The 20,778-nt window shown below is 41.8% G+C and overlaps 2 protein-coding genes across 2 annotated transcripts in view; one reads left to right on the top strand and one right to left on the bottom strand.

Annotated features, from left to right (window-relative positions):
- ZNF469 (zinc finger protein 469) overlaps nt 1-20,778 on the top strand; it is a 142,511-nt gene that overhangs the window by 11,563 nt on the left and 110,170 nt on the right. The gene's annotated exons all lie outside the window — the stretch shown is intronic.
- LOC141498308 (methylosome subunit pICln-like) lies at nt 7,274-8,581 on the bottom strand. The gene is made up of 2 exons (XM_074201379.1): nt 8,095-8,581; nt 7,274-7,930 (listed from the first exon to the last, which is right to left on the bottom strand). The coding sequence occupies exons 1-2, from the start codon at nt 8,579-8,581 to the stop codon at nt 7,863-7,865; spliced, it is 555 nt and encodes a 184-aa protein (XP_074057480.1). The 3' UTR covers nt 7,274-7,862.

Here is a 20,778-nt window from a genome sequence, read left to right as displayed (position 1 = left end):
TTCCTAGCATCAAAAGTAATCTGCCTTGGGACAGACAGCTGGTGCTTTGGAGGACCTGGGCTCAAATTCAGCCTTAGATACTTACTACCTATATGTAGTCACTTAACCTAGATTGTCCCCCCAAAAAAGAGAGTATTCTGGCTCTTTGCTTCTTCTACCCTAGTTCTGCTAATTCTTGTTCTTTCATCTCCCTCTCACCCTTTCCTGCCATCTCAGCCTCTTCCTCAGACTCTTATTAGTCACGTGATCCTAGATAAGTCACTACCTTTTTTTCTCCTTCAAATATTTCTTTAAAATGGGAATCATTACCATTTTGTTGTGAGGATCAAATGAGATAAAGTTGGCAAAGTGTGTTTGCAAATTTTAAAATGCTATAAAATGCATGCATTGTTGTTGCTTTTGCTGCTGTCCTTATACTTTGAAAAGTAAACCTCTTTCACCCAAAACCCTCCATCATCCAGGGAGGCCATAAGGTTTAAGTCATCAAGGCAGCCAGTCATTTCCTTCTCTTTGCTCCTGGCTGCCTCATCACTGTGACAGGTGTGTAGTTGAGGTCAGAACATATTGGAGATCTCAGCTGCAAGGAGAAGTTCCGTGGATGGGGAACTCAGCAGGAGCCAGCATGAGAGCTAGGGTGAAAGGAAAGCCGACAAATTGTCACCAGATGATGGAATGAGTTTCATTGGGCACAGTAGGTCACAAGGTACAGGAATAGAGCGACCAAAGACTCCCAGGTAACTCTCATCAGCCTGACAATTTGCCCAGGCTTCCCTGCAATCTAAAACATGCCCATAAACAATGGAAAAAATAAAAAAAAACAGAGTCATTTTCCAGAAGAATAAACTGAAGCTTGGATAGTTTGATGATAGCAATAATAATAATAATATGCTTTTAGATTGTGCTTCAAGGTTTATACATTTCTTTTTATTCTATATTATCTCTTGCACTCTTCTGAATAACCTTGTCAAATAAAAACTTTATGTAATATTATTTCCATTTTAGAGGAAAGAAATCTACGTTTTAGAGGGCCTCTGACTTTCTTTCCAAAGGTATTATAGCTGAAGGTACATCAGAGGTCACCTAGTCTATCCTTTATTTAAAAATAATAACCTATTTTTTTTACAAGTATTAAAGATCTCTTCCTCCCACTGCCTTCACTAGGCATCTAAGTGGTTCAATGGATAGGGTACTGACTTTAGGAAGATTTGAGTTCAAATCCGATCTCTGACACTTACTAACCATATAACCCTGGGTAAGTCACTTACTTTTTACCTTAGAATACCAACCTTTATCTCATTTGATCTTAACCAGTTTCCTCAACTATAAAATATAACACCTAAGATCCCAAGCTTGTTGAGGATTGAATGAAATAATATTTGTAAATTGCTTAGCACATACTAGGTTCTTAAAACTACATGTTTCCTTCCTTCCTTCCTCCCTCCCAATTAAACAATAAATTTATTTTTGTGTTTTTGGGGGGATGGGGGTTGGCTATTGGAGGCAATTGAGGTTAAGTGACTCGTCCAGAGTCATACAGATAATAAGTATCTGAGGTCAGATTCGCACTCATTCTCCTGATTTCAGGACCAGTGTCTATCTCTAAGAATAAATTTAAAAGCTTAAAAATAATACTTCAATAACAAATATGCACAGTACAACAAGCATTTCCACATTAACCATGTTCAAAATTGCATCTCGTTCTCAATTTTAAGTCTATCACTTCTCTGGCAAAAGGCGAGCTACATGTTTCATCTTCAGTCGTCCGGCTGAGTGGTTTATCATTGCATTGATCAGAGTTCTCTAGGGTCTTTCAAAGTTGTTTTTCTCCTTCATGTGGTCTTGTATATATTTTTCTCCTGGTTCTGTTCATCTTATTTTACATCATTCCATGGAAGTCTTCCCAGTTTTCTCTGAAGCTGTTCATTTCTCCATTTCTTTTTGGGGGGGGCTAGAGGTGGGGAATCAGGGTTTTTACATGACTTGCCCAGGGTTACACATCTAGTAAATGTCTGAAGTTGATTTTGAACTCAGGTCCTCCTGACTCCAGGGCTGGTGTTCTAATCCACTGCCTCATCTAGCTGCCCATTTAGTTCACCATTTCTTATGTCATACAAGTATTCTATTACATTCATATACCTTAATTTCCCAATAGGTGGGTCCCCCCCTTATTTTCTACCTTTTGGCTACTAAGAAAAGGGCTGTTATGAATCTTTTTGTACCTATTGAATTTCTTCCTCTTTCTTTGATTTTTCTTAGACATGGACCTTGGAATGGTATAACTAGTTCAAAGGGAATATAGAATTTAATCTAGACTTTTTGTAGATACGCTCATTTTATAGATGAAGAAACTGAGACCCAGAGAAGTTATAATTTTTAAGATTGTGACTCTTAGAGTGCATTCTGTTGGCATTTAGTTCACTGGCATAGGACCCCAAATACATCCATCCTTTACCAAGTTTCACTCATTGTACATCCTAAAAAAGACAGCCCAGAGCTTTTGAGAGATGAATGAAGGGAAGTAGAAAGTAATGTGATGTAATGCAAGGAGAATTGGATTGGGATCTCAACCACTAATTCACTGGATGGCATTGGACAAGACTTTCTCTCTCCTTTGAATATGATTTCCTTATTTATGATGAATGGATTAGATGAAATCACTTCCAACCCCCCCAAGAAGTTCTGTGATGCTTTGGTCCCACCTTCTTAGTCTGTGGACTGTAAGTTTTCTTGATTTCCTTTGCCCCATTCCTCACTATGATGACATCTCCCTGGACTTCATTCAGTTAAATTCAAAAAATATTTACTAAGTTCCTACAATGTGCAAAAAATTAGAAAATAAGTCTTCCCGAGGAACCAGTATTTCCCCCACTGTCACCCCCACCTAGGTTGGGCTTTGGTCACTTCAAAAACCTCTCTCCCTTCTAAACTGTGCCTCCTGCCATTCCCACCAGTGGCATCATTAAATGGTTACAATGGATTTTCCTCATCCCAAGGGTATGTCAGCAATGCAACCTAATTTTCCCCCTCCCAACATGTCTTTCTTGCCTCTTCCTCTTTCTCCTCCTCTTCTAGTCAAAGGGGACTTCCATCTCCTTTGTCAGGTATTAGACATGTACCTCTTCCTCCTTCTCCTCCTCCTCCCCTCCTCCTTGTCCTCCTCCCCTCCTCCTTCTTTTCCTGCTCCCTTTCCTGCTTCTCCTCTTCTTTTTCCTCTGAAAAGGGTCTGCCATCTCCTCCATCAGAGATCAGACATGGTCCTCCTCCTTTCTTCCTTTTCCTTCCCCTCCATCTCCTCCATCCAACATGGCCCTCTTCCTCTTGTGTCTGCCCTCCCCTTCTCCATAGCATCCATGATAAGACAAAGTAGCAGATGGACATGGAACCTCTGCCCTGACCCTACAGCTCTGCTCTGGCCACTCGGCCAAGGGAACTTGTACCAGGGAAGCAGTTCTTCCTGGGGTCGGGAAGGCTGGTTCTGGATTCCTTGCCCTCTCTCTACACATGTAGAATACAAAACACATGTTTTTTCATGACCTCCACCAGGACACAAAGAAAATTCTGAAGCAAGGATTAGAGCAAAGACTCTGGGACTGGATCCTTGATTGTGGCTCTGGCTTATTTGCCAAATATTTGTGAGGAAACATGGTGTGATGGGAGGGGATTGAATTTGGACACAGATTCGAACCCTCGTTCTTCTGTATATTAACTGAGTGACCGTATGCAAGTTACTCAGACTCTAGTGACCTCGATTTACTCATGTGAAATTAAATAATTTCTGAAAGTTTCTATTTTTCCTACTTAGCCTGGGGGGAAGGGGAGCTGTAGTGAGACCAATTTGGGCTGGGTTCAAAGCAAAGCTTAACAAGTAGGGCCATGCAAAAGTAAAGTAGGCCCCCTTGGAAGGAAATAGAAACCTGGTTGTTGGCTAGAGAGTTGGGTCTGGGGTCAGGAAGACCTGAGTTCAAATCCAACCTCAGAAACCTACTAGCTGTGTGACCCCTAGGCAAGTCACTTAGGCCCTGTTTGCCTCTGTTTCTTCATCTGTAAAATGGGGGTAATTACAGCACCTACCTCCCAGAGTTGTCATGAGGATCAAACGAAATAATATTTGTAAAATGCTTTGTACTTGGATGGAACTATATAAATCCTTATTAGATTCCAGGTGACCAGTTGTCAAGAAGAAGGGATGTTTCTACAGAGTTTTTAAGGCTTTTTATTTAACATTATGGTTGATGAGTTAGTAAAATTTATAGATTAGAAGGGATTACTCTTTAGGTCCAAGTGGGACCAAGGAGGTATTAGGGTATGAAAGAAAGGATGTTGGATTCAGAGTTAAAAGATCTGAAAATTCACCTTTCTGGACTCCATTTCTTCACTTCCAGAATGGTGGGGTGAGCTGCCGTAGATAATCTCAAAGGTTCTTTCTAAGTCTATGAGCCTAGATAGGAAAAGTTCTTTTTGGCTCTGGAGATTCTGGCCTCCCATCTCTAAGATCTCCCAACTGTTTCTCAGTTCTGGTAGGAGTGCCATCTGGGGAAGTGAGTGGCCAACAGTGACTGGCTCTGGGCATGTTGGACCTCCTTGTCCCTCCCCCTTAGGGCTTGTGGAACACTCACACCCATCTCTGGGTGTTCGAAGGGGGTGCTTCCCTAACACTTTCTGGCCCAGCTGTTCTGGAAAGAGGTATCTATTTAAAGAGCTGGTGTTGCAACTGCTTGTTGAAAAAAAAAACCTCATTGGCAGGGATTGGCTTCTTTTATTTGCCTCCGGGATACAGAGAGATTGGAACTAAAACCTCCTGTTGTCCTGGCATCAAGAGTTCATGCAATAAATGAGTGGGGTTTTTTCCTTTATTCTTACTATAACCAAACCAGACGGTGAGCATTGCATTTTGCCCTGACCAGAGGGCAGCCCCGTCCATCACCTATATCGAAGGCCCTGCGAAACCACAACAGATGGAGCATAAATGCATCCAAGCTCCCTCACCAGCTGATCCAACATATAGTCCCTGGCTGACTAGCTCCATCCTTGTCAGGACAAATATGGAAAGGGGGGGAAGTTTCTTTCACAACAACAAAGCCTTGAACCATACTTCAAAGTTCAGTTTCCAGGACCGGGCATTCCTCTTAAAATAGCCTCCTCCTCGGAGGCGCCCAGCATCAGATGGATCTCACGGGAGGGAGTGCTCTGGAGGCAGCCAGCCATGTGCAGCCTGACCGGGAGCTGAGGTTTTTGCCATGGGCCCACCCAGCATTCCTCAGGAGGCCAGTGACGCAGGCAGAGTATGTAAGGCATCCAGGGATGCTGCCGGTCCCCGGAACCTCAGGATAGTCTCCCTATTGTCTCTTCTCCCTGTAGTTTGTCTCCTGGTTAGAGTTTATCAGTCAGAATGAAAAGTCTGACTCCAGGTTGGCAAACTGGACCAGAAATCATTAAAGCCGTTGTAGTTGGGATAATAAGGCGGTAAGATTTGCCTGTATTTATTTAACACATAACAGCTGGTAGGACTATTTTCCTTGCAACCATGACCCTATGAGGTAAGTGGTGTGTATGCCTCAGCCAGGCCAAGTGATTTGCTCAATCAAGATTCTTAGAATCTTTGAATCAGAAGGGATTTCAGTAATCACTGAGTCCAGAATATGCTTGAAAATATGACGCTTATCTACCAGACATGTACTAGCTTTGTGACCCTGGATAAGTCACTTATCACAGTTGCCTCCTCTGAACAAAAAAATGGGTGAAAATAGACTACTTTCATTCAATTAGCATTTTTTTAAACTGACAGCAATGTGACTGGCACTGTGTGAGGTGGTAGAGATACAAAGACAAATACAATCCCTGCCCTCAAAGATGTTATATTCTTTTTGTTTGTTTTTACAAGGCACTAGGATTAGGTGACTTGCCCAAGGTCACACAACTAGGTGATTTTCAAGTGTCTGAGGCCACATTTGAACTCAGGTCTTCCTGACTCCAGGGCCATTTCTCTATTTACTGCACTGTCTAGTTTCCTTAAAGATGTTATATTCTATTGACCATTTGATTTCTAACATCCCTTCTGTAAATGTGGAAAAATTTTGTTAACTAGGCAATCAGTAAGTAAATTGAGGCAGTTTCCCCAGGGGTTAACACTTCCAGTTCTATATCTCATGATTCTGTAACCCTGGAGCTATTATGAAAGTGGCCTGGGAGTCAGAAGACTTAATCCTACTACTCAGTAGCTGCCTGTTCCCCCTTGTGTTTAACCTCCTTGGGTCTGAGTTTCCTCATCCATAAAATAAATTGAGTAGACTTAATGGCCTCTGAAGTCCCAATTAACTTTAAAGCAGGGGATCTTAACTTTATTTGTGTCCTGGCCCTCTCTGGTGTCTGTCTGGGGACACCAATGGACCCCTTCTCAAAGTGCTTAAAATAAAATACAGAGGATTAGAAACCAATTATGTTGCGATGCTGTTAACCAAAAGCAAGCCTATGCATCCCAGGATAAGAACCCCTGTGATCTTGTGATCTATGATTATGTGGCCTCAGTGACAAGGGAACTCACCACCTCTTGAGACAATACTTATAGAATCATGGGATTAGGAACTTAGAGGAACTTTTGAGGTCATTTAGATCCTAATTAAAGGATTAGGAAATTTAGACTGTTAGGATTGCCCTTTACCATTAGGCAGCAAGTGCTCTACAGATCTAGAAACTGAATCCTAGTCCTCTGATTCTCAACTTCTCTCTGTCAGACAAAGAAGTGAAGCTATGGTCATCAGAATGAAAACTTAAAAGGGACCTTCCACCCTATCTAGTCACTGAAAGTCCTTGTGGGGCAAGGATTGGTCTTGTCTTTATATCCTTACCACCTGACCTGCTTCTGGAATACATCAGGTGTCTAATAATTGCTTACTGATTAAAAGCAATTTAAACTTTAAATTAAAACTTAGATTAGATTAAAAATTTTTAGAGGGCAAAGATAAGTTGCTTGACTTGTCCAAAATCAACCAGGGAGTGGGTAGATGCTTCTATGGATCATATTTTTTTTTAACATATAAAACCTAATTTTGTTTATTTAGTTATAACAAAGACAAAAGGATTCTCATTCACAGTATTTTAAGGAACTTATCCCAACCTCTCTAAAACTTCAGAGGAACCTAAGAGGGAATAGCTTTTGAGGCCAATTTGTCACAACAGACTGGAATTATAAAATTCATTTTTCAGACTAAAATGAACTGTGAAAATAGTAAAAGCTTGTCAGAAGCTCCCAGCTATGTTAATGAAGGTCGGTGAGACATGGTAAGATAGTTATTAATTAGGCTACTCATAGAAGCAGGAATAAGCTAATCAGGCTTTGATATTCCCTATGGGTAGTTACCTGATTGATCCAGAGTATAAAAAGAGCAGAGACAAGGCTCTGAGACCTCTCAATCTCCTCTTCTCATGTATGTATGTGTACATGTACATACATGTGCACAATGTACATATGTCTGTGCATATATGGTATTCTGGTTGCATATCCACCTATCTCCTATTCTTTTCCACGCCCCTGCATCATGTGGGCCTCTTGCCTTATGGAAGATGAATGCTGTGAGAGAAGGATTTTTAGGCCTAGATGACTGCAACTGGGCATGGGGATTCTTGAGTCAATAAGCTACAAATATCCTCTTGGGTGAACTCAGCCGCTTCTGTTAATAGACTGTAAGCTTCTGCTGGTGGTGATTCATATTGCCTCAATATAAGTCTGTCTGAAGAAAGAACTGGTTTAGGTCATTTTTTGCAGAGGGTAAAAAGGTATTTCTCTTCCTTTCTCTCCACCGTGGAAAGATAGAAAGTTCCCTCCTTCAGGATTATGTGGAATCTAATCTCTGCATAAGTAATCTTCAATGATCAACATCTGCATCCTCAAACTGTCCAGCAACAGTTGGTGTGGTATCTATCTCCATTCCATCTTCATAATCCCTGAGTCTTCTGTCCTTACTCCAACCATATTATATTGACTGCTCACAGACTGAGCAAGCATTCCTTCCAGTAGCTCCAGTGTAGCTTGTCCTTCTGCAGTTAAATGAAACAATCCTTCTTCATAGGTGTAAAACGTAGGAATATCCCCCTGACCTTGTTCATGTGCTTCCACATCATATTCTTCTCCATCATAATCATCTGAATCTTCATCCTCTGGATCTGGATGTAAAGTTTGGCATTCACACATTGCAGCCAACAATGCTTCCAACACTGACTTGTCACTTGGTACAAATTTGAACTCAGCAATTGGTTCAATGTCTTCATCACTGTCCTCATCTTCTTCCCCTTCTGCCATTGGAGTTTCTTTTAGTTCTTTTTCTCCAAATCGAGCATTGACCATAACATACAAGTGCTCTTTTGGATAAACATTTAAGTCCCTGGAGACAGCATGTAAACTAATGGTGGGATAGTCCAAAGAAAATCCGATTCCAGAGCCATCTAAGCAGCACAGGCCGCTGTGGGCGATGTACAGGGTGCCGGTGCCCAGGCCCCGGCCGTCCAGCACCGCCTTGGTGTCGGGCTGCTGCTGCCGCAGTCTGTCTTCGGGGCTCGGCGGAGGGAAGCTCTTCAGAAAGCTCATCCAGGCGGACCGGGGCGGGGGGCCCAGCACCGGGTGAAGGCAACACGCTTGCCCTGAACCCAGAAGGGAAGGGCGATCATATTTTTTTATGGTGTAATTTGCTCCCTGGCTGGGTATGTTAGAAGCTGAAAATAAGCAGTTATTAAACCCCTATTGTATACTAGATGCTGTATACTATTATCTCATTTGATCTTCATAATGACCCTGGAGGCGACCTCCCAGCGTTGTTACTGTTATTCCCATTTTACAGATGAAGAAACTGAGACAAACAAAGTGACTTGGTCATGGAGCTAGTGAATCTCTAAAGTCAATGAACTCCAGTCTTGCCCAAGGACCACTCTTATCCAATGTACAATACCTCTGCTTTCTGAGGTTAATTGACTGGATTAGGAAACTGGGCCATTTCGAAGTCATTGCAGACATGGAGATTTTAGGCAGCACGGTCTATGAGATAGCAGGGTCAGATGTCTGTGATTGCCCAAGAGCTGTTAACCTCCCTTGCTCAGACTTCAGCTACAAGATTGAATTGTTCTGTGAACTACATTCTAGAAAAGTTTTAGAAAGGCCATTGATGAGAGGACTAACAAGCTAACCTGGGAAGAACTTGAGTTGCTTAACATAACAAAGAGAAGTCTTAGGGGAAAGGCATGAGATCTGTCTTCATGCATTTAAAAGATGATCATACATCCCCAATCCTCCCCACTTTATCTGAAAGGTTTCAGACTTTCAGTGAATCAATCAGCTGTGCGACCTTTTTTTTTTCCCTTTCTGAAAATTCCTTGCCTGGGGCGGCTAGGTGGCACAATGGATAGAGCACCGGCCCTGGAGTCAGGAGTACCTGAGTTCAAATCCTCAGACACGTAATAATTACCTAGCTGTGTGGCCTCAGGCAAGCCACTTGACCCCCATTGCCTTGCAAAAACTAAAAAAAAAAAAAATTCCTTACCATAAGGACTGACCATCTGGGAAGGGGAATGGAGGGATTCTATAGATAACCATGGAGATTTAAAAAATAGAAAATATTTTTTTACTGACTTAAAAAAATGATTGTCATAAAAATGGGAGATCAGACTTATTCCACTTAGTCTGAAAGCTGAATGAGAACCATTGAGAAGAGGTTGGAAGAGTAGATTTTGTGTTGATATAAGGAACTGCCTTCTAATAAAGATGCCCCAAATGTGAATGGGCTGCCCTTGTTAAGTAAAGAACTCTCTAATCACTGAAGATGTTCCAGCAAAAACTGGACAGTGGTTACTAGTCAGAAGTTTTGAGGATATAATCCTGTTCATATCTGGGTTGGCCTCTGAGGTGAGTGTTTAAAGATATAGTTAGAAAATTAATAATAATAATAATAATAATAATAATAATAGTAATTGTCCTTCATTCTCAGAGAAGACCATGACATCAGGGAGTAGATGCTTCCAGTGGTCAGATATGAATCAGGATGACTGGAGATGGTCCTGGATGGAAGGCAGTCAGGGTTAAGTGATTTGGCCAGGGTCACACAGCTTGTAAGTGTCCAGTGTCTGAAGCTAGAATCAAATTCTGGTCCTCCTGACTCCAAGGCCAGTGTGCTATCCACTGTACCACCTAACCGCCCTAAAGAGATAGCTTAGAATGTTTTATCATCACATATGCCAATATTAATGATGTGATATAACTGTTGTACATTAATTTCTGATTTTATTGGAGAGAATAGTAATAGTAAGGATTTGGCTTTTTGTTAACCTTGGAGCACAGGAATCAAAGGAAATGTTGGATATGCATTGAGCCATGAGCCTTAACAAGCATTTAAATAGAACTTTGTACAAAGTTCTGCAAGTACAAAAAAGGAAAAAGGGCCCAAACCATCCCTGCCTGCCCTCAAGGAGTTTACATTCTACTGGCGTAAATTTTTAGCTCTGTTTGCTATATACATACATATATATATGTGTGTGTGTATATACATATATATATATATATATATATATATATATATATATATATATATATGGAGAGAGAGAGAGAGAGGATAGAAGGAGATTCCAGAAAGAAAGAAAGAAAGAAAGAAAGAAAGAAAGAAAGAAAGAAAGAAAGAAAGAAAGAAAGAAAGAAAAAGAAAGTAGCCATTGAGAAGCTGGGTGAGATTTGAGTACTCTTGAAGGAGGCCAGAGAAGCAAGAAGGAAGAGGTGAGAAAGGAGTGTATGCTAGACTTGGAGGAGAGCAAGTAGGTCTGGCAATAATTCTTGATTAGAGCATAGAAAAGAGCTGGAAATTACCTTCGATAGCATCTAATCCAACCGTGGCTGTCCACTCCACAGATAGAAAAACAGCCCCAGAAAAGTGAAATGTTTTGCTCCACATCAACAGCATTGCCAAGCTGAGATTTAAATCTGAGGTTCTCTGACTTCAAATCAGAATCACCTATACCACCCAAGACTGGCAGGGTCAGATGTGGGACCTGTGGATCACAGAGGCAAGAGCTTAGGCTTCAAAGCCAGGATGTTAGGAAGTCAACATGGGAAACATGAGCAGCAGAGGCCCCCATAAATGCACTCAGATCTGGGGACAGAATAGAGGCACTATTAACCCTATCTGGGCTGATTGCAGAATCCTGTAAGGAAGAGCTGCCTATTACTGAGAGTGATCTGAAAACAATGACTTTCCTCAAAGGGTAGTGACTTATTGGAAGAATGCAAGCCAAGGTTAAATGACCACTTGCTCTTGTGGAAGGGATATGAATGAATAAATGAGAATAAATGAATGGAATGAATGAAGGAATGAAACATTTAATATGTGCAAAGCACTCTGTTAAGAGCTGGGAATACAAATAGAAAATTAATCATGTCCCTCTCAAAGAGCTCACATTCTAATGTGAGAGACCACACATATAGGCAGATTCAGTTTTAAGTCCAACATAAAAGTCCTATGCTCTCCAGGGGGCAGCAGCAAAGCAGATAATAATGATTCTTCTTTCTTGTCATTGCTAATAAAATGATATCATTTCCCTGTGTTGAACCATTTGACAGAACCAATGGCTCTGGGGGCAAGAACTGTCTTTTCTGGTATTTCAGTAGGTATAGCCCTAGCAGGAGCAGCTTCTGGGATACCCCTTCCCAGATTGCTTCCCAGGATAATGGCCTAAGGCTCTGGGCAGGAAACCCTGCTGTTCCTCAGGTTCTTGGGCTCAGAGACCTGGGCAGTCTACAGCAGTCTGAGGGAAGTTGTTGGTAGTGATCTGATTTGATTGGCATGAGCTGTCCCTAAGGATGCCTTGCTATTTGAAATGGGCAGGACTGCCTGCTCTGCAAGCAGCAATTGATGGGGGATGGCTGACCGCTTCATACAACCACTTCTTTGGATGATGGCTGTGAGGTCTGAGCTAGAAGCAGAACCAATAGAATCCCTTGGAATCTTGGGTCTATCTGCTTGCTGTTAAACATTGGTTAGCGGTTGTTGCTTATGATGATGAGGAAGGTGGACTCCCCCGCAATGATTTGTCCTCTCATCAACAAATACTTCAGAAATCAGAATAAGTCACTTTTGAATTCTCTCCCAGTTTTCAGTCAGTAGATCTAGGGTTCTTGTCCTGCAAGGTGTAAACTTGATAGATTGATAACTCTTATGGCAATTAATTGATTTTCTCTGTGCATTTGTATGCCTTTAAAAGTATGGTTCTGAGATGGAGATTCCTAGTCCTCTCCAGGCTCTGACCAAAGGGGTCTAAGAACAGAGAAAAATATTATGATTTCCATTCTAGATGCTGGGTTAGACAGCTTGCTGAATGGGGGTGGCCCAGAGGCCCAGATCATAATCTCTGAATGAGACTTCATTTCCAATAAGTTTCCTGTAGAATCACAGGTATTTAGTGTTCAGAAGTAGATAATTCATAGATTCATAAACAATCAGTTTTAAAGGAACTTTGGAGATCACCAGCTCTTCCCTTCTGACCCTGAGTGATCCTAGAGTAGAGGTACTGGAAGGTCATCAGAATATTATCATTTATATAGTGCTTTAAGGTTTGCAATATCTAGGTTATCCTTTTCAAGATTTACAGCAACTCGTGGAAGTAGGGGCTGTTATTATTATTATCCCCACTTTAAAGATGTGGAAACTGAGACTGAGAAGTCACGTGACTTGGCTAGGGTCATCCGGTTAGTGGGTGTCTAAGAGAAGATTCAAACTCAGGTCTTCCTGACTCCAAGTTTGTCAACTTTCTCCACTGAGACACCCAGGTCCTCCTAGGACTCTTCTGTGTGGTTCTCAAAGGCCTTATAGCCATGACAACAGCTTGTAAATGCATCCTCTAAACTGACCAGCCTTCCCTGTTTGGATTTCCCCCCAGAATACTGCCAATCTGTGCAGTGACAGCAACAGCAATAATGATTCCTGTTTCCACAAAATTTTTCAGTTTTGACCTAGGATGTAGGTGTTGCTGTTAACTATTCCCATTTTATAGTTTAGTAAACTGAGGCTCAAATTCCATAACTTTTCTGTTTAGTTAGGAGACTAAGTACTCTGCTTCTGACTTCTAATTCTAGATCCAGTACCCTTTCTACTCTCTTCCAAGGATGTCTGTCATTGGGAGTGCATTTGGTGGTATCTTTGTAATGGTGAGAATCCATTTGTTCTGGGTCATCTACCATCTCTGCCTGGGTCTCACAGTGAGCTTGGGTACCAAGAAGATCTACATTTAGGAAGACAGACTTGAGGTAGGGACCCAGATCACAAATACAGAACATAGGAGAACTGACTGCTGTCCCTGGGGCTTGAGTCTCAGTGACCTTGATCTCTGCTCTAGACCCTTAACTCCCTGAGCTAAGAGAGCTGGACACTGGGGTGACTAGGTGGCATAGTGGATAGAGCACCAGCCCTGGAGTCAGGAGGACCTGGGTTCAAATCTGGCCTCAGACACTTAATAATGACCTAGTTATGTGGCTTTAGGCAAGCCCCTTAACCCCATTGCCTTGCAAAAACCTAAAAAATTAAAATTAAAGAAAATTTTTAAAAAGAGAGCCGGTCATCCATTAGGTGAGAGATTCCATTTTTGTTGATTCTATGCAAAAATATTTTAAAATCAGTTATGAGCAAGGCAAAGTCTTGACTGTGGGGATGCCGCTTGCTTGCCTGGAATCTGGAAAGGGGTGACTATACCCAAGATTGCTTCTTCTCCTGTCAGGCCTTTTGAGAATTGGTCCACCCCAGATTTTCTTTCACTTCTGGCTGGCATGACTTCCTCCCAGCCCAGAATTTCTCATGTTTTTACTCATCCTTCAGGCCTGGCTCAAATGCTTCTACTTCCAGGAGGCCTTCTTCCTCCTCTAGACCTGTGTGACCTGTTCCCTCATTGCACTTGGTTTATACTCATTATATCATTCATCACCTGGCTTTTGTTAAACAGTTCATTCTAATATTCATTTTCTTTAGTATATTTTATTTGTTTTTAACTAAATTTATTTTCTCAGTTAACAAGTCTCTGTCTCTCTCTCTCTCTCTCTCTCTCTCTCTCTCTCCCCCCTCCCTCCCTCCCTCCCTCTCCTGAGATATTGACATTGAGACCCTCCCAGGGTCACGTCATTCTTCAGCATGGATCCCCTGGAATTATAAGTTGATCACTGAGTTGGTCACCTTCCTCAAGTCTTTCTAAGTTATTTGTATTAATAATACTGTCATTGCAGATACTTTCTCCTAAATATGTTCGCTTCACTCCCTTATATTCATGGACAATAATTTGCTTCAGCCATCCCCCAGTTGATGGCACCCCTTTAGTTTCCAGTTCTTTGCCAACATGAAAAGAGCTACTATAAATAGTTTTGCACATATGGTTCCCTTTCCTTCTACTTTGATCTCTTTGGAGTGTAGGCTAGTGGTAGTATTGCTGGGTCAGAGGGTATGCACAGTTTAGTAATATTTTGGGCCTAGTTCCAAACTCTTGCCAGAATGACTGGACTAATTCATGGCTCCATTAACAGGGCATTCATGGTGGAATGAAACTCTATATTTAATAAGGTTCTCTTCTCACAACAGCCCTATGAGGTAGGTAATACAAGTTTTATTATTCCCTTTTCACAGAGTAGGAAAACTGAGAGCCACAGTGGGCAATGCATTGCCCACAATCACATCTGTGTATCTATCAGAGGCAGGTTTTGAACTTAGGTCTCTCCTGAGTCTGCCCTGCATTCATTGGATGTCTCCTTCATATGAAAGGGCAGGAGAGATCTCCCCAAACAAGTGGGACACAGAAATAGTGGTTTTATTTTCATGTCTACTTAGCATATTTCACATTTTCAATGAATATTTGACTTTAAAATGAATTGATGTTTCTCCTTGAAGAGATTTTATTAAAACAACTTGATTTCCCATCCATGCCATAGTTTCCCCTTAGTATGTATGTTGGGGCTGGGGGAGGGAAGAATCATCCTCTGGCTTAGTTTACCAGGAGGAAAACTGATTTTATCATAGATTTTACTATGACTTGGTATTTTCTCCATCTCCAGATGCAAGGGACCTTGTTCTAGGTGCTGGCTTTGACTTTTGAGATATAATTCTGATATCTGGTGATTTTTTGACAAATAGCTCCATGTCTAAACTTCCCAGTTATGTGGAGCTGAGAGGACGGGAGCTTTTACTAAACCTCCTATATAATAGAGGAAATGCCAGAGAGGGAGTCAGCAGCAATCAGAGGAAGCACCAACCCAGTTGCCTACATACTACTTACATACTAAATGACCTATTAAGAAAAATGTCTCCTTTCAAAGCTTTACCTTTGGCATCAGGAAAGCCCAGATTGACTGTGATAAGGAATTTGGGCTGGATTTTTTTTTTTTTTTGGTTTTTGTCAAAGTCAAAGGCATAGATATTGGAGAGAATGAACACCACATTTCTACCACCTCTGCTCATACCCCTGCTTACCAAGGGCTTTGCTCAGTGCATAGAACCAGATGTTGGGGGCTAGCATAGGTTCCTTCCTGCCATATTTAAAACATTACATTAGAGGGGGAAAATATTACAGAGTATTAAAGAGATTTTCTCCCACACACATGCATCTAGTTTTCTCAAGGTCCTTCCAACTGCCTATCCCCCAATTGCCCCAATTCCCCCATTTTGCCACCATGCAATCATTTGAACTATCAGAAAAAGTTATTATCCTATTAAAAGTTTCTTCAAGAGATGCAGCACCCTCCTCTATAAAAAAAATTGTAAGGTCACATTACATGCCGACTAAGCCATTCTTTCTTTCTAAACTGAACCCTTCTCTCTATTGGTCTCTTTCTTAATAGGATCATGTGTTCAGAGTTGAAGGTTGGATTCATCTCACCCAATCCTTCCCTTGTACAAATGAAGATATTGAGGCAAAGAGAGATAAAGAATGAAAGTGTGAAATAATTACTTGAAAACTGTCCTTTTCATCTTCTTTTCATTGGCCAAATGGAAATAGCTTTCATTTTCCCTATCCCTTTATCAGTCTGATAGGATGACTAAGTGGTACAGTGGATAGAACACTGACCTTGGATTCAGGAGGATGGGAGTTTGAATCCAGTCTCAGACACTTGCCACTTAGCTGTGTGACTTTGGACAAGTCACTTAACCCTGATTGCCCCACATTCTGGACCATCTGCAGTCGTCCTGATTCATGTCTGGCCACTGGACCCAGATGACTCTGGAGGAGAAAGTGAGGCTGGTGACTTAGCACCTCATCCCCTCAATCAAATCCAGTTCATGTGCTTGTCATGTTATCACCTCCCTGATGTCATGGTCTTCTTCAGAAATGAAGGACAAACAGCCTATCAATCTGAAATATTTGATAAAGGATCTGATGTACATTAGATAGAGTTCCTTTATCAGTTTCAAAAGTCTTCTTGACCTACAGTCAAAATCTGGATTTGCATGAATCTTCAGTCACTTAAAAGCTGGTCCCCAGCTAGGGGTATCTACATGGTTCAGTGGATAGAATGTTGGACCTAGAGTCAGGAAGGCTCATCTTTCTGAGTTCAAATCTGACCTCAGACACTTACTAGCTATACGATCCTGGACATGTCATTTAACCATGTTTGCCTCAGTTTCCTTTTTTGTAAAATGAACTGGAGTAGGAAATGATAGAGACCCAAGTTTTTCTTTACCAGGAAAAAAACCCAAAAAAACAAAAAACCTAAATGGGATCACAAAGAGTCAGACATGACTGAAAAACAACTAAATAACAAGACCTTGACCAAATCATTGATTGACTCAGCCTCCATTTTCTCATCTTTAAAATGGGGATAATAATAATGCCTATCTCACAGGATTGTCATGAGGATCAGATGAGATAATATATGTAAAATATTTTAAACTCTGCAAAGGGCTGCATATTAGCTTACTGTATCTTATTTTGCTTACTGCATCCTCAAAATGTGCTTGTTTTGTGTTCCACTAGGACCCTCAACTTGTTTTCAGCCATATTGATTGTAGCTAAGTCCTCTAACTTACTTTAGCCATGTGTTTTTCCCCATTTGAACTTTTTTTTCTCTTAGAACTCTTTTATGTTGCTGCTTGTCTGTTGAATTCCTTATTCTATGTTACTGATTTTCATCTAAGAAAATTGGGGTCTAGAGAAGAAAAAAAAACAATTTGTTCAAGATGATCACTGTGAATTTTGAGGAGAATCAGGATTAGAATTCAGTTCTCCTCATCCTTCTTCTTCCCCTTCAGTAATTTTTTCATTATACTTTGTTCCCCTGTAAAGTACCTCAACCTCTTTCTCTTTCTGGGTGTCTTCACGGAGCTGGCCTCCCTCTTGAAGGAGTAGATCAGAATTCAGGTAATCAGTGGTCTTAAGAGTACCATGTAACCCAGCCAGATGTTCATTCCAGAAAATATCTGTCCTTGGGAAAATCATTGGCATGCTTAGGATGACCCTGTTTTCCATTCTTCCCATTTCTGTGTTTCGGATTTGATAGGGTCATTTCCACCCATTGAATCAGGAAAAACTATCAGATGAACATCCTCTGCTTTCTTCAACCTCCCAGCTTCCCCCAGGGGAGAAGAGGAGGAGGAAGGGGAATATTGGGAGCTCCTTTATATCTGTACTTACAAAGCAATTTAAGGTCTCCAAAGCACTTTTCATATGTTACCTCACTTGCTCCTAATGGCAGCAGTCAAATAAACACAATCACTCCTACCCCTCAATCATGGCTTCCCAGGAACTAAACATCCCTTTGAACTCTTGCTTTCCTGGCTACACTATATGGAGGGGAATGGAGGAGAGGGTGGCACAATGAAGAGTGAGTCCCGGACCATCCAAGCCCTTTCACTTACAAAGATGTAGCTACAGCTGCATGAGACACAATAGTTGGATCAGAACTTCTACAGATGCATCTCCATCCCTTGAAAATCCAGACTTCTCTACCAGCCAGGGAAAACCCTCTGCCATTTAGCCCTCATCTCACCACTCCAGACTTAGAGCCATCTCTTTCCCCCATATTATCACCCCCATTCTATGGTTCAGATGTGCCCACATCATTCATGGCTTTGGATTTTTGTTCACACTCAGCCTTATATCTATCCCATTCCCTCCCTCTCTTCTCTCTACCAGTACAAATCCTTGTACTTTCTGTAGAGGAGGGAGAAGGAAGGAAGGAAGGAAGGAAGGAAGGAAGGAAGGAAGGAAGGAAGGAAGGAAGGAAGGAAGGAAGGAAGGAAAGGAGGACAAAGGGAAAGACAGAAGGAAGAGAGAGAGAAAGAGAGGGAGGGAGAAAGAAAAGGAAGGAAAAGCAGAAGGAAGGAAGATAGAGAAGGAAAAAATGAAGGAAAGAAGGAAGAAAGAAGGCGCAGCTAGGTGGTGCAGTGGATAAAGCACCAGTCCTGGAAACAGGAGAATCTGAGTTCAAATCTGGCCTCATACACTTGATATTTATTGTGTGACCTTAGGCAAGTCACTTAACTCCATTGCCTCACAAAAACAAAAAGACAAAAAATAAAGAAAGAAGGAAAGAAAGAAGGAAAGACAAGAGGAACAAAAGAGGGAGGGAGGGAAAAGGGAAGGAAGGAAAGAAGAAAAGATGGAAGGAATGACATAGGGAGGGAGAAAAGGGAAAAAGGGAAAGAAAGAAGCAAAACAGGAAAGACAGGAGGAAGGAAGGAGGGAAGGAAGAAATAGAGGAATAAAGGAGAAAGAGAAGGAGAGAAAGGAGGAGGAAAGGAGTGAGAAAGGAAGGAAGGAAAGACAGGAGGACAGAAGGAGAGAGGGAAAAGGGAAGGAAGGAAGGAAGGAGGAAGAAAAAGAGAAAGGGAAGGAGAGAAAGAAGGAAGGAGGGGTGGCTAGGTGGTGCACAGGATAGAGCATGGGCCCTGGAGTCAGGAGGACCTGAATTCAAATGTGACCTCAGACACTTAATAATTACCTAGCTGTATGGCCTTGGGCAAGCCACTTAGCCCCATTGCCTTGCAAAAACATTTTTAAAAATGGCCAATTAAAGAAGGAGAGAGAGAGAGAGAGAGAGAGAGAGAGAGAGAGAGAGAGAGAGAGAGAGAGAGAGAGAGAGAGAAGAGGAAAGAGGGAAGGAAGAAGAAAAGAATGGAAAAGAATGACTAAGAATTGGTATATAGTAAAGCATAGAAAGGAAGGGCACATTCTGCAGTCTCTCCTGAGTCCAGGAGAGCAGCACACCTCCTCAGATGCCATAGCCAGCAGGCATTTGTGCCCCAGGACTATAAACAAATTCCCAAATATACATCAGCCCACGCTCACAAGCCAGGCCTGCCCAGATGATAAAAAGACACAAAATCAGGGATCTTCTATTTTTTTTTTTTGATCTGACATCTGAGATCACTCTTCCATGGGATGGGTGTGAGTGTGTCTGTGTGTGTATGTGTGTGTGTGTGTGTGTGTCTGTGTGTGTGTGTCTGTGTGTGTGTGTGTAAGAGAAAGTGAGGAACTTCAGGGTTACTTTAGTCTCTTGGTGTTTTTTTTTATCAAAAGCAGGGCCCCTGTGGGGCTCAGATTGCTGTCTGAGATGGCTACATCCTGGCTTCCAGGCCAGGGAAGCTACATTTAACTGTGGGAAGAGCTCTCTGTATTTTATGTGCTTTTCTTGGATACTCATGCTGTGTTTATGCGGGACTGGTACCCAGGGAGTAATTAAAGCCTCCGGTGGACTCCGGGAGAAGCACATCTTCCATTGGCTTGTATGACCTGGAACTGTCTCCCTGTGACCCAGCTCATAGCTGAGGCCCTGGCATTGTCCCTGAAAACAAAGGAAGCTTAGAGAGGAGCCAGTACCAACCAGCCAGGATGAATAGGTGGCATTCTGGTACAATGGATCAGAGAATTTGACTGCCTCTGACATCTATTACCATGTGACCCTGGGCAGGTCATTAAAATTCTCTATGGGCCTCAGTTTATACATCTGTGAAAAGAAGACATTGAACTAGATTAACCTCAGAAATTGTTTCTAAAACCTTAATCTCTGATCTGGTGGCTTTCAACTGAGGCATTGAATGCTGGTTCTTACTATCCATCCATCGTAGCAAAATGTATCTAGGAGCTTCTGATAGAGCACCAAAGGGAGATAAGATAGTGGAATGTACTAGAAAGATTTAGCATCATTGAACCTATATTCAAATCCTAGTCCTACCAATGACTATGTGACCTTGAGTAAGAGTCTTTATCTCTCTGAGCTTCAGTCTCTTCATTCTAAAATGAGACTGGGCTAAATGAAGTCTTCTAGTTCTGTATTGATGACCCCATCGTATTCTGAGCCTCATTTTCTACATCTGAAAATGGGGATAATATTCTTGCCCATCTCATGAAAGCTTTTGTTGTGGGGATTAAATGAGACATTATCTTCAGAAGAAAAAATATGCACAAAAGATTGATAGTATTTTTAGAAATATTATTCATAATCCCATCAAATTAAGGTTTCTGCATGAAGTCTGGGTGGTTGGGAGAAAAGGACTTTGAGAGACTTTATCCCAAAATTTGGCAAATCCTCTCCAAAGAGACCTATTGGAAGAGAGTCTGTCACACTGCTCTATCACATCCCAATGCTCCATGGGAATGACCATCCCAAACTCCTCAGCATGCTTTAATGATGCAGCAAGCAGTCAGCCTCCAGAGCCCCAGTGGGAGCCAGTGGCTTCCAGATGTCCTTATACCGACCTTCCTGCCACTGTTGGAGCTGCTAACAAATGTTAATGAATTCAGGCAAATTCTAGGTGTCAGAGAGGCAAATGAGGATGA

The sequence above is a fragment of the Macrotis lagotis genome, chromosome 1, assembly GCF_037893015.1.
Source record: "Macrotis lagotis isolate mMagLag1 chromosome 1, bilby.v1.9.chrom.fasta, whole genome shotgun sequence".
Lineage (NCBI taxonomy): Eukaryota > Metazoa > Chordata > Mammalia > Peramelemorphia > Peramelidae > Macrotis > Macrotis lagotis.
Note: the sequence above shows the minus strand (reverse complement) of the source record. Positions and strands in the feature narration are given on the sequence as shown.

Bases quoted from the DNA above. Each gene is read 5' to 3' on its own strand.
- LOC141498308 (XM_074201379.1), bottom strand. From the start codon at position 8,581: ATGAGCTTTCTGAAGAGCTTCCCTCCGCCGAGCCCCGAAGACAGACTG. The intron at 7,931-8,094 runs GTCAGGGGGATA...GGGATTATGAAG, and splicing joins TGTGGAAGCACATGAACAAG to ATGGAATGGAGATAGATACC.